This window comes from Fonsecaea erecta (genome assembly GCF_001651985.1).
Source record: "Fonsecaea erecta strain CBS 125763 chromosome Unknown Scaff5, whole genome shotgun sequence".
Classification (NCBI taxonomy): Eukaryota; Fungi; Ascomycota; class Eurotiomycetes; order Chaetothyriales; family Herpotrichiellaceae; genus Fonsecaea; species Fonsecaea erecta.
In genome coordinates this window covers 1779990-1793363 of record NW_017387248.1, presented here as the reverse complement: position 1 = coordinate 1793363, position 13374 = coordinate 1779990, and the positions used below count along the sequence as shown (strand labels likewise).

At 53.2% G+C, this 13374-nt stretch overlaps 4 protein-coding genes across 4 annotated transcripts; 3 read left to right on the top strand and 1 right to left on the bottom strand.

Moving 5' to 3' along the window:
* Positions 1–36: 36 nt before the first annotated feature.
* On the top strand, positions 37–923 carry AYL99_06709 (hypothetical protein; the record flags this gene model as incomplete). The annotated part of the gene is made up of 2 exons (XM_018838218.1): positions 37–298; positions 358–923. The coding sequence occupies 2 exons, from the start codon at positions 37–39 to the stop codon at positions 921–923; spliced, it is 828 nt and encodes a 275-aa protein (XP_018692778.1).
* Positions 924–2156: 1233 nt separating this feature from the next.
* AYL99_06708 (hypothetical protein) lies at positions 2157–2935 on the top strand (the record flags this gene model as incomplete). The annotated part of the gene is made up of 3 exons (XM_018838217.1): positions 2157–2236; positions 2491–2588; positions 2670–2935. 3 exons carry the CDS (start codon positions 2157–2159, stop codon positions 2933–2935), a joined length of 444 nt encoding a protein of 147 aa, XP_018692777.1.
* A 1050-nt stretch (positions 2936–3985) lies between these two features.
* On the top strand, positions 3986–4889 carry AYL99_06707 (hypothetical protein; the record flags this gene model as incomplete). The annotated part of the gene is made up of 2 exons (XM_018838216.1): positions 3986–4272; positions 4325–4889. 2 exons carry the CDS (start codon positions 3986–3988, stop codon positions 4887–4889), a joined length of 852 nt encoding a protein of 283 aa, XP_018692776.1.
* Positions 4890–10181: 5292 nt separating this feature from the next.
* Positions 10182–12876, bottom strand: AYL99_06706 (hypothetical protein; the record flags this gene model as incomplete). Its single annotated transcript, XM_018838215.1, has 5 exons — positions 10182–11846; positions 11902–12408; positions 12470–12602; positions 12659–12693; positions 12802–12876. The coding sequence occupies 5 exons, from the start codon at positions 12874–12876 to the stop codon at positions 10182–10184; spliced, it is 2415 nt and encodes an 804-aa protein (XP_018692775.1).
* Positions 12877–13374: the final 498 nt, after the last annotated feature.

Below are 13374 nucleotides of genomic sequence, written 5' to 3'. Positions count from 1 at the left end.
CTCGGAAACCGCCGACAAGATCGTTGCGTTACGAAAATGACAGGCTACGGGGCTTTGGCAGCAATGATGGCTAGCCATCGAAACATCGAAGCCTTCAGAAAATTCTCCAGCATGAACCTGGAGAATATACTGCACATGCAAGCCGAACTGCAACATCTCGAAGTGGTGATCAACGAGGTGAGAAGGATACCGGGGCTGAACAGCTTCGACCGGATCTGGATCGACAATCCGGAAAGCATGTCCGAAGAGGACATACGTCGGATCTTTGAGCGGTCAAGGACCCTGGTGGACCAGTATTGTAGGAAGCGTGGCTCTCGAGGCAATGATTGAGAACAGGTCGCTGACACAGTGGGGCAGATCGAGCTCTATTGAGAACAGCAAGAATCAACGCGTTGCAGCAACCGCGAAAAGACAATCTCGAGCTCCGCAGGCAGTGGTATGACGAAGAAAGTGGTGGCGACCAGTTCTTGTACGGAGTGGAAGCGGGCATCTTCCGCGATGCGAGCATTGAGCAAGACCTGTTGACGCTGAGCGAAAACATTGGAAGCAAAGATGCTCTGGCCAACTTTCTGAGTGAAAGGGTGGTGCCGCTATATCACCGGGTAGTAGGATATAAGCTTCACCGGTCCATGGCGGAGAAGGCGTTTGAGCGGACGTGGGAGTACAGGCCAGAAACGTTGGTGCAGGTTGGAAATACGATATGTATGCTGTTGTCAGCCGTGATTCCGGCGCTGTCAATCCTGGTGTTGTTCAGTGTGAAAAGCATGGCGGCACGCCTGGTTGCAATCAGCATGATGAGCCTGGTGTTCTCATTGGTGATGAATGTGATTGCTCAGAGGCGAGCCGATGTCTTTATGTCCACCACAGCATTCGCGGCAGTGCTGGTGGTGTTTGTAGGCTCAGCAAACGTGATGGGTGGATGACAGTGCATCGGGAAGAGGTATACACAGGAAAGGCAGAAAACCCCCGAGCGGTTGCACCGTGACACCTTGACCCAAGCAGAGGCATGGTTCTGGCCATGCTGTTATCATCCTCTGTCACACTGGGGCTGCTGTGGGAGCTGGAAAATGCAGTTGCGCGGGCTCAAATGCAATTGTTGGGGTGCAGGATAGGCAAAAGGACGACAGGTCATCTTGAGGTTGCTCTTCTCTTTTCCCCCTCCACAGTGTCCACAACTCACCGGCATCAACTTGACACAAATGGAAGCACGATAATGTCATGGATTTTTTGTTTTGTTGCTTTTTTTTTCATCTGGAGACCGTATCCACGCAAGCACTTGAGACAAGAGAGTATGGGGCGCCGATGATTTCGGTCGGTCCGGCGAGGCACGATGACGTTGAGCTGAAGGGAGGTTGAGTAAAATGAAGCGAGACCAAACACCAAGAGAGACCCCAAAAGGGGAGCTGCAGGACGGGATCGCGATTTCTTTATTCCGGGGCATGGGTCCTGCTCAGGCTTGGCGCCAATGATGGAGCTCAGGAAGAAAGTGACAGGGCGGGTTTGCCCATCAGGAACTTCCGAAGCTTAGGGGTGGCCCTACGCGGTAATGGAGAGCCGCAGGCGCAGCGCTTCCCCAACCTCCCTGCTCGCTCGAGCTCCCAATTACCCACAGAAGCTCTGAGCCCACCTGCTCCCCTCGCCCCTCGCCCCTCGCTCTCTGCCCTCTGCTCTCTGCCTCCTCGCACTTCCCAGCTCTCTCCCACTTTCTCTCTGGCATCTCCTCTTCTCCTCTCTCCCTCCAGCCTTCTGGAGCTTCCTCTTTGTCAAGCAAGGTCAAGCGGCACGCCAACCACTGGGCCGAACCTCTCTATGCACTATGATGCGCACACTTCGGGCTCTCTCTTTTCCCACCCCCCGAATCCCCCGTTTTTCTCTCCTCTCCCCTCTGTTCACTCCCCTGAGCTGCTGACTAGTGCAAACCTGGGACATGGACTCTGGGCCCTGACGTTTGCCCACAGCTTCCCCCCAGAGGACTCCCAAGTTTCTCAGCCGTATTCCGTACGCTCACCCCCTACCTCGACCACGCTTCTCTTCTCCCTCTTCTTTATTTCCGCCCACAGCTTGCTTTCGCTCGTAATCCTACCCTTTTTCCATCTCTCCTTACTGTCATTCCATCTTGCTTCACCCACAAGTCCCATCCAAACATCATCTACACCATGGCGCCCACCAGAAGCCGACCTAGCGAGGAAGAAGAGGAAGTGCTTGAGCTTCCCGACGACGAGGAGGAGGAAGAAGAGTAAGTCTCAGCTTGTTTACCCTCATTTCTTGATTGCTTCTGTTTGAACTCCTGCCACTAGGAGGTGGAACCGACCGTTTGAAGCCTCTTTCACTGTCTCAATGCCGCCTCTGGCTTGAGCATTGTGCGCGGGCCAAGTCACCGCCAGGCATGCATCATTTCTCTATCCCTGCTCTTGCCCTTATTCCTGCGCCACGTACTTTGCTGGCATCGTCTCAGACAAATGATGGTGCTGATGATTGCGTCCTGGGCAGATATGAAGAAGACGACGACGAGGATGATGAGGATGGAGATGAGGATGACGAAGAGGAAGAGGAAGAACTAGAAGATGAGGAGGAGGAGGAAGAACAAGGTAAGTCCTGGCCTCACCTTGGGCCCGAAGTAGGCTTTGCTCCTGTCTTCAATTTGATCGCTAACCGACTTGTTGACGTAGCTCCCCCTCCCAAAAAGCGCAAGGCCGAAGCCGAAGCCTTACCTCCACCCAAGAAGTCCAAGCCTACAGATGCTGAAGAGGAAGATGGGGAAGACGAAGAGGACGAGGAGGAAGAGGAAAATGGCGAGGATGCTCCCGAAGACGACGCTGACGAGCAAGAGCAAGAAGAGGATGAGCCTGCGGTCAAGACCAAAGTTATTTCGGGCTCCGAAGGCAAACAGGCCGCGGCCACCGCCGAAACCGAGGAGCTCGACGACGAAGAATAGTCATTGATTGTTTGTCGTGGGTGGCTTCCTTTTGGGCTAAGCTGAAGTCAACGTTGGCAAAAAGGATAGAAGACGGTGAAAATTTCTCCAATGCAAAAGGGACAGCGTCTCCCGCACCCACCGCAGCGGGGAAAATGCCCGTATTGCAATCCATCCCTCGCTTGCGCCCAGTCGTCCCTACGGAATAGCACTTGAAATCTTTAGGCGTAAATCTCACCTCTGTCCATGGCTTTGTTCTGTTTTGGCAGACTGCGAAATGGTTGTCTGCTTCAATACAACAGTGAACCAGTCACCAGCCCTAGAGAGGGCCGCCAGCTTGCCTTCTGCCCTCCTATCTTGGCTTCGTCCATGCGGCTCGCCCGAAGGCTCGAGCTCTTTTGACCTACCGACACGTTTGAAGGGAGACGTTTCCGGGGATTGTTCTCTCCGGCCAGCTATGAGATGAGTTCTCAAGCTGATCAGGCATTGTGGGATGCTTGGCAGCTGGTCCTCGCCTTGGCTCGGTTGACTGTTCAGGGGCCCTGCTGACCGACGCTGGGATATTAAATGGCATGGGGTTGTCGCGAGCACGGCGCTGAGCGGACGTAGCGGCCGCACACGAAGGTCATCCCTTTGTGGGATCTTTCTCGCAATGACCCCTGGCCAAGAGCGCGATACCGCTCTTTGTCATCCTCGAGTGACATTCCGTACTGCATTCCGTGCTGCATTCCGTGCTTCTCTGGTCTTTGGCTGGATGACTGAGAAATTGTGAGGCCTTGGCCAACATCATGATCAGGCAATGTTCAGATGTGTCGAATTATTCCGTTGCCTCCATCGGCCGCTTTTCTCTTGGCTATGGCATAGACAGACGAACGGTGAGTTCTAAAAGCCGAACATGCATGGACATCAGCTCCATGATATATTTGTCTTCACGCAGTCAACCTGTGTCAATGTGCAACGCCCAAGCATCGCGCAAGAACGATCGGTTACACATAAGCCAGTCTCTGTCAGGCTGTCAACAACTACGGATTTCTGTGACCTCAATCAAGGCTCGATAGCGTTTCAAGAATCATGACAAGCTCCAAGGTCTGGTTTATCACTGGCTGCAGCAGTGGATTCGGTCGAGAGCTCGCACTTGGTGCGTTGAGACGCGGTGACAGAGTCATCGCCACCGCTCGCAATGCCAGCAAGCTTGACGACATCAAGGCCGCTGGCGCCACGACAATGAACTGGGATGTCACTGCACCCCTGGACGATCTCAAGAAGACAGCCGAACAGGCACATCAAGTCTACGGGAGATTTGACTATCTGATCAACAACGCAGGTTACAACCAAGTTGGAGGACTCGAGGAACTCACGTAAGTCTCTCTTTGCTCTCTTTGCTTCCAGAGGGATACTTATTCAGTGAAGTCCGGAAGAAACTCAAGCACAATTCGCCACCAATGTGTTTGGGCTGTTGAACACTACCCGGGCCATTGTACCGTACATGCGGGCGCAACGCTCAGGAGTTGTGGCCAACTTCTCCAGTGTCGGTGCTTGGCGAGGTGTCGCAGGCGCGGGACTTTACTGCTCTTCCAAGTGGGCGGTCAGTGGTATCTCCGAAACTCTTTACTTTGAGCTGGCAGACTTCAATATCAAGGTCTGCACCGTCGAACCTGGATATTTCCGTTCCAACTTTCTCAGCGCCGGCAACAAGCTCAAGCGAGGGAACGCGATTGCCGATTACGAAGGCACGGCGGTGCGAAAGGGGGAGCAGTTAATGGATGAATATGACAACAAACAGCCTGGCGACATCAAGAAGGGCGTCGCGGTTCTGATCAGCGTCCTGACTGGAGAGACAGGAAGGGAAATCCCAATGCGGTTGGTGCTCGGACCAGATGCCTACAGAATGATCAAGGCCAAGTGTGAGGAGACCATCAATGGTCTTGAAGCGTGGAAGGATCTAACTTGCTCGACCGATTTGGACGAGAAGTGAAATCCCAAATGCACCTGGAGAGTCCAGCCACCGACGGCACCGCGATGAAGGCCAGTGGTTGATTTGAACAGCTGATATACTCAATGAATGCTCTTACCCTGCTGACTCATGAAGGTTTCTATACGAGTCACTTCTGCATCTTCTTGAAATATCCACTCTTGGTCCATATGTCTCATGAACGCAGGACTTCTGCTGACTCAGATGATAGAGATGTTGCTGGAGAGAATCAGTCGCTGTGGCTGCGCTCGTCCTCCCCTTACACGCGGAAGTGGGAAGAAGTATGGGACCGACTGGCCAACGTGTCGAGGAATGATTTCATCCACAAGAGACGTTCTTTGGGAGTCGACTGCTGTTGCGTTCTGTCTCGGGCTCGTTGGATTGATCTTGTTGGAGTGGCTGCTGTTCGCTACAATGGTCAATATCAGGCTACATGCCACCTCTGAACTTCACGTGCCGGGCCACCGGCGAGGACATACATCTCTTGCTCTCATGCGTCCTTGTCTTTTGAACACTAGGTATGTCTTGATCTTGCTTGGAGCTAGGATCTTCCTTACTGCCTCCATTTGCTCCCTACAAGCTCGCCGTACCGGGTTCGGAAGAACCGTCACTGCCATACAACGTGCGAGGAAAACCTTTGTTTCATGCCAGCACTCGAGGAATGGAGAGCCTGAACCTGGCTCAATGTCCTGCAAGGCTTTCCATGTGTGGGCATCTGGCTTCCTGCCGCCGCTTTTTGCGACGACAGTACGGAGTACCATACCGTATCACAGCAGCTTACTGCGTTACCAGGTACTTCTCATTACGGTGTGCATGTGGTCTTGCACGCCCACACGGCCGCTCCGTACAGGCTGACATGACCTCGGGTCAGGTCTCCTTCCTTCGTGTTGGCTGCGCGTCCTCCTGTCATGACCTCTTGCTGCTACGGCTGCGGCGGGTTCGTCTCACGTCTGATCTGATCCCGTCGACTCCCCATGACCTCCCTTTGTTCGTTGTTTCAATGCCTACCTATGTTCTTGCTCCTCGTCACCTCCCCCAACTCGGATTAGCCCAAAGCCTTGCAAGGATATTACCGAAGTGGCCAGGGCAGGGGGATGACAACAACGGCACGACATGCCGTTTGATTCCCCCCCCGTTGCCCCATCGGCCCATGTCCTATCGGATACATATCGATCATGAATCCCAAACGCTCATCATTTCCACAACCCTGCTCGAGGGCGGGGCTCCCGAATCCCTTTCCCACGCTTAACCACATCTCACCTCGTGCTCAGGGAAGGGGGGAAGGGGATAAAAATAAATGTTGACTACCCGACGAAAAAGCTAAATGATCCTACGAGGCTGGTTGCTGCCTGGACGAGTAATGGCCCTATCCGTCTTTTTCAAAACCCTCTCCCTTGTCCAACCAGCTAGCCGGTCACTCGCTCACTCTTCCCTGCCTACCCAACAAGCCATGTTCATGTTTCAAAACACCCGTCCCCACCACGAGGCACCCGTTCGGGCATCGACTTGCGACTGCGGTTCCGTTTCAGCGACTACCACGACGACCAGTCCGTATTCTATCCCCCATTGAGCAGGAGTAACATGTCCTCTTTCGAGCCTTGCCCCCGGGCCTTTACCTCTCTATCCGAAGTTGTCGATCGAACAAATCGATCGTCCGAGGACGCGTCAATTCGTCATCTCATACGAAACACCGAACACCGCCGCTGACCGTGCTTCAGGTATAGTGTGAAGCCGGGGTTTGCTCCCCGTGTCTATTCATTCGTTCATTCACTTCCCTGTCTCCCACACTCGATACGCCTCTCTGTCCCTGCCTGCCCGCCGGCCGTGGAGATGGAGCCTGCATCCTCGCATAGCCTGCTCGCTGGCCGAGCAAGCAAGCAAACAAGCTAGCTACTTAGCCATGTGGCATACCAACCTAGGGTAGGAAGGTCGGTATGCTGCTCGTCCGTGCAATCCATCCATTCACTTTGGCCTTGCCTTAGCCATTGCCGTTGCCTCGCCGGGAAACACGGACGTTGCAAGTTCGCCCTGTCCGAAGACAGCCCTCGTTAGAAAATGGGGATGCTGGCATCACACCCGGCGACGACCTCGTAATCTCGTAACAGGCGTAGTACATACCGTACGTAGGCTGATCTTCTTGTCTATGCGCAGCATCACACCTTCCACATGCGGAAGCCTAGGGGTATTTGGAATTATATTACTCGCAAGTGGGCTTCACCAGCACCAAGCAACCAGTGGTATGTGTTCAAATCCAAATATAGCCAGCCAGCCAGCCAGCCAGCCAGCCAGCCAGCACACCCACCCACTCACGCAACCCTTAACCCCTTTTCGTCCTGAGCCCTCGGGAGCTAACAACAGGCCCCTTAACAAAGACCGCGTACCAATCATGCAGGCACACACTCACGAAGTATTGGGATCTCACGCTACGCTCCACCCCGGACCCTGGACTTCGGATGGTCGTGCCTGGGGTTGGAACTGGGTGGACCTTGGATTTGGCTATCTCCGAGAGAGAGATAGAGTCCACGGCCCAGAGAGACAGTCACAGCAAGTAAATAGCAAGTAAATAACAGAAGAAGATATCACATCCGTCCCCTGTAATACGTCGTAACATAAACAGACCTCATGAGAGGCGGACGGCACAGGGGATTATTGGACTTCTTCCACCAGTCCAGGTCTGTCTCTCCCTCCCTCCGTCTTCTGCCAAGATGATGCCCTTGATTTCTCTAATTTACCTGTTCGTACTCGCAAGCCATTATTATCTCCTAATTAATACTGCGTACTGCCTATAGGCTCTTTGTGTCATCATTATATCGTGGCTCGTTCGCTCGGCCGTGGTGCTTGCATCTACAGTAGGTAGGCAGAACCTTTACACGAGCAGAGCACCCCCAATCATCCCTTCTTCGTCTTTCCTTCGCCCACGTCCATCACCATCAATAATCGTGGCATCTCCATGCAAATACGAGTAGATAATCAGGGTCACTGCTATCATCATCATCATCATCATCATCATCATCATCATCATCATCATCATCATCATCATCATCATCATAGAAACTGGAGCCTCATCTTTTTCCTCCTCCCCCACGACCAGCCGTTTCTCTGGTCCGGACAATGGCCGCCGTCCATCTATCCATCCATCCATCCATCCACACCTGTGCTTATGGCGTTTGTTGCTAAATATAATAACGAAGGACACTCCCTCCTCCCTCCCCTTTCGACCAATAGTGGCTTACCGAGGTTTATTGTATGTACGGAGTGAGGTATTCCCCCCCGCCCTGACCAGCCATTCGAATCGCGTTTTGCAATTCTGCATTGTGCATATGCATTGGCATGGAGCCCTTCCAGGGCTGGCTTGGATCCAGCCCACGCGGAAACGGGCAAGGCAGAACGGCTCACGAGGGCGGTCCCGTCCAATCGCCATATGTGCCAGTGTGCCGGAACGCAGCACCCGTTGAAGACGGAGGTGGCCCACTTTCACTAACCGTGCCCAGGTGCCATATATAGCTGGCGTGAGCATATCTGAACGGCGCGAATGATGCATGAAAACATAGCTCGCTGCTCTAGACCTCTTCCCCTCCGGCCTGGCGAGAGTGAGTTCATCCCTGCGCAAGCGTGACTTTTTACCTTTTCCATCAACTTGTTCTAGCAAGTTCTTCCAAACCTTGTCTGAAGCTCCTCAGTGTGAGCCAGACTAGACGGTAGATGTCAAACCGCCTTGGCCCGTTACGCCATTCTAGTGATGTACTGTATGCTTACCTAGCATCCGAATACTGATAGAGCCCCGTTCACACTTCGTCTACGTACGTCGTCTGTTCGTGGCTGTGCTCGAGGAATCCCTTGTTTTTCCAACTTTCCAATTTTCCCGACGGGGAGGAAAAGTACCTCACCACCTGCACTGTGACCAATCCTCGACTCGTAGCCTCTCCCAAAGTCGCATACTCCACTTGTGCACCAGTGGCGAAAGTTGTCACGGAATCGTAAACCTTGCCCTGCACGTCCTAATGCAAAGGTTGGCCTCGCTGACGGCTGCCGCTCGTCAATTTGCCTTTGCTTTTTCGTGCTTGGCTGCACGAGGCTGAAGGGTCAAACGATCTCCACAACGTCTCAACCAGGGGGGATAATTGCAGCGCGCCATATTTCCCTATCGACCAAGTCGTCGTACACTTCTTGGATGGAATAATCCCACAACCACAAAGGATCTCCACATCTCGTATATGAGCTCCTCAGTCTGAGTAGCACGTAGACCCTAGTCAGCATGAGCCTCGACTGCATACCTCGTCCAGATCAGATGGCGAACTGAAGAGCTCGAGGTGCGTGCGTGTTCATTTCGACGTCGTGTCCGGAGGACGGTCCTAAAATTAGAATTTTACACATTTTGCACGCAATTTCCACCATAACCTATGTATGTAATGAGGGCCTCCATCTCTCTTGGCTCTCACAGTATGCTATACCCAAGTGAGGAGTGGACGGCAGAGATACGGGCCCGGCAGTGGAGGATGGACACGGAGCACTCTAAGACTTTTGGGAGCGACAAAGTTCCTCATGCAGGGGTAGCAGAAAGACGACGTAGTTCTTTCCGCTTTTCTATTCTTGCCTGCTGTTGTTTTTCGGATTCCGGTAGAGATCCTGCAGAAGGGGGTTGAACTGAGGCAGAAAGGGCAAGACGAACATGTTGGCATGTTGGGACGATACAGCAGGAGACTGTTGTCACGAGGCAGGCACGTGTCGTTTCTTGCTCAGCTATTGCCGGGGGTCTCAACTTCCAGAACGCACGAGGACTTGGGTGAACATTATCAATGGAATCTATGTACTGTATGTACTGCGTCTGTAGAAAGCAACCATGCGCAGGCATCATGACAGAAACGGCCATGTCAATGCAGAGCAATTCCCTTCCCATCCTAAGCTTTCATCATGCGATCCATGGCGTATTGCAACCTTTCCCTCCCGCTTCGTAGACTGTCTGTAGACGGATACTTGAATAGTCACACGGATAGCAGTAGACTTTTCCCCCTCGCAATCCGTTCCCTCCCGCGCTTTTCCCAGCAACCGCCTCGAAACTGCCCAAAAAGAACTGGTCGAAAACTTCAAAAAATTTCCTAAACTTTCGTCTCGTCGTCGCCCGTCGTTGTCTAAATTGCGTAAAGCGGAAATGGCCAAATGGTCTGCAACAAAATGTGTTTGCAGGAAAACAGTTGAATGAACGCCACGGGAAGCCTCGCCTCCTCAGTAGTCTGTCCATTCTGCATAAGTCTCCGTCGGAAACTCGGATTTGAGCCTGTAATTCTGGCCGGCTAGTCACATATGGACTGACTGGCCCTCAAAAGAATCCATGAAGTTCCAATCAATATCTCCCGTACTCAACCTGGGGTGTGGATCAAGATTGTAACCTAACAGCGCCGTCCTCGCGTGCGGATCGACCTCGTTGCTGCCAAAGCTGTGCTCGGAGCCTACCGGGAACTGTTGTCCAGGGAAAGCTGGCAAGAAGTCTTCGGGCGCGTGTGCGGGTTCCGAGTAGAGGCTGCTCCTCATCCCTGACTGCCATTGCATGGGGGCGGCGAAGGAGCCCGGCGTATCTGGTTGTGAGTAGGCTCCATGCACCAAAGCCGGATTTGAAAGTGCTTGAAAGGCCGTCGGCTGTGCGAGATCCATCTGATGACTCGTTGGCGTGGGAATGCTGAATTTCGCGGTGGGTGGTGTTGATCCGTTCGAGTACGTCCTCCTCACCGGACCCTGCTGGGCCTTCTGGCGATCCAACGCGGCCTTCATTCTCTTTCGGATGATGGCGTTGCTGCGCTCCAAAGCAGGCATGGTACTCGAGGCCTTTTGCAAGACCTCCAGGAGGAAGTTCAAGCCATGCTTTTGTGCCGCAACCGCAGGATCCTCGCCCGGTTGGTATTCTCTTTCGAAACGAAGAATGGCGATTGTCGCGGCAATGTAAACGCTGTAGGCATTGAGATAGGAGACGTGGTTCAGTCCAAAAGTATTCGCTTGTAGCATGATCAGATCGTGGATGGCGCCCGTGGCCTGAATACACAATTGCCATGACCGTGCCGGCCCTGGTGCGTTCATGTCTCGTGCTCCAAGGACAAGCGGGCGGTGTAGAAGTATCACCGTGGTATGGTAGAGGAGATTCAGTGACATAATATGCACTGGTGGTGCTAGAGACGGCATTTGGTCGGGGTTGATTCGTAGATGAGGGGGCAAGGAAATGAGCCAGTCTCGTAGATCGCGCGAAATTCTCCCAAAAGGTGCCTCGCTGGCTGTTTTGGCCTCGGCCGAGTGGTCTTCATCTCCCATCTCGCGGCGGGCGGCCGCTTCAGCCGAGTATATGTTGTGCATCAGGTCGTTGAGAATGACACAAATTTTGCACAACTGCCGGAAGCATGAAACCACGTAGCCAGGACAAGGTGGGTAGTTGGGGGCATTCGCGAGCTCCGGTGTTGGCGTCTCCCCGTAGTATGGTGACCAGAGGTCACTGTCACTGTAGTCGTCCATGAAGGTCAAGGGAACTTCCTCCACCGCGGGCGTGAAACCGGGCATCCGCCCCAGATATAGCGAGAGGATTTTGTCCCACGTGTAGCAACTCCAGAATAACCGCTTTCGAATCTCGATGTCTTCAGGGGTCAGGCTTTTCACCAACGCTTGGAGTTTGTCGCTGGGGAGGTGGATGCCCAGGTCCAAGGCCATCCGAAACGCGACCCCCGAGAACGTCCAGGCTTGCGCGGATCTTCCAAACATGACTTCTCTCGCTGACTGTTGCAAGAGGGCTTGAATGGTTGGGATCGAGCTGGTCCTCAGCATATCCATGCCCAAGCCAAATCGCGCTTCGTCGGTCATTTTTTGCATAAACTCTCCGGCGCTCATCGAGCTCCCCATGGGACTGTGTTGGTTCAGCACACTATGATACTGGTCCTGGTAGACGTCGTGATTCAGAAACCTGGCACAATGGGCGTGTATCACCTAGAATCCCATCAATAAAACGCCCCGAAATGGTTTGTCAAGGTTTTCGCTATACCTTTAGCAACGTTTCCGAAAAGTACGGGGGATCTTGAGCACCGGGCGTATTCAGATCCACCATGGCCATTCCTCTCGTAAACGCCGGCCGGTATACAAACAGAAATAAAGGATGCTGCCAGCACCAATGATACTTGAGCAGTTCGTGGGAGATTTCCTTGGGCACATTTGTCTTGGCGGCACCATTTGCAATGGCGAAGGGTTCAATCTGTCGCTGGTGAGTGGCATTTAAGATCAGATCCCGTTTCACCCGCTGGTCTTCGTGAAGGCTTCCACTGTAATTAAGTTGGGCTGCTATGGGCGGGTGATGACCCTGACCTGAGGGTGGCTCGTGGATGGGAGACGTCGAGTTGTGGAATGTTACACTTCCGCTGTCGTCCACACTAATGTCGGCCTCCCACTTGACATGTCGATTCCGATGTGCCAGGACTTGACTTGAGCTTTGCGATCCGGCGGTTTCGCTGGCGGGCGACGCTGAAGGCAGCTTCTTGTCATCGTGAGACCCAGCCTGACTCTATCCGTCAGCTACCCCTGGTGGCAGAAATGCAACAGGGAAGGCTACTTCGTACCCGACTTAGCCACACTTGGGTCTTGGCCTGTCGCAATTGCGCTTTTAGTTCTTGAATTTCCTCCTCCAACGATCGCACGTAGGCGAGTGAGGGTGGCTTGTCGTAGTGACAGTCGTCTTTGTATGCGATACACCTGCCACGGCGTATCAGAATTATTATTGATCGATCGCAATATGCGGGACAACTCACGTGGTGCATTTGGGTGTTTTCCCGTCGCATTTTGACTTTGAACCGGTTAGCCATCAATGCGAAATGCTTTCAGAAAGCCACCAGCGGTCACCTCTCCAGACCGGTTGAAGATTGACCACGACAGAGGGGGAAGTCAATAATACCTTTCTTCTCCGACAGCCCGCGCAGGTGGACTTGCGATGCTTGGATTTTGGTTTCTGCTCGACTTCGGCAGGCATGTTTGGAATATGGAGTGACAGGAGACTAGAGGGAGGTTTGTTTGAGAGTTGTTGGAGGGCAGAGTATCGGGTTCAAGAGTCGAGTTGAGTTCATGATCAAAGCCTCGTAGGGCGACGAGGGACTTTGAATGGCTTTCTCCTCACGAGATCAGAATCAGAATTGGAGAGAGGTCCGTCAGCAAAAGTGCCACCCCTGTCCGGTGTCTGGAGAGCTAGGGATATTTTTTCATACACAGGCAGGCATGAGAGGCAAGGTCTGGCTTAGCGTCATGCGAGGGCGATTGTCGGGGCAGCAGACCAAACGAGTCTGGATAGACAAGGGTCAAAAACTTTGCGGGAGGGCGGATGAGGCAGTTAGGATGATTCTGCTAGCATTGGGTTGCGCTGGGAAGGGAAAGTACCATCTGATGCTGAGTTACTGCTCTTTCTGGAATCGCAGACAGGCACGACAGGGCAAGCGGATGCCACATTTTCTTGACCTTTAGTTCGAAGCGACCA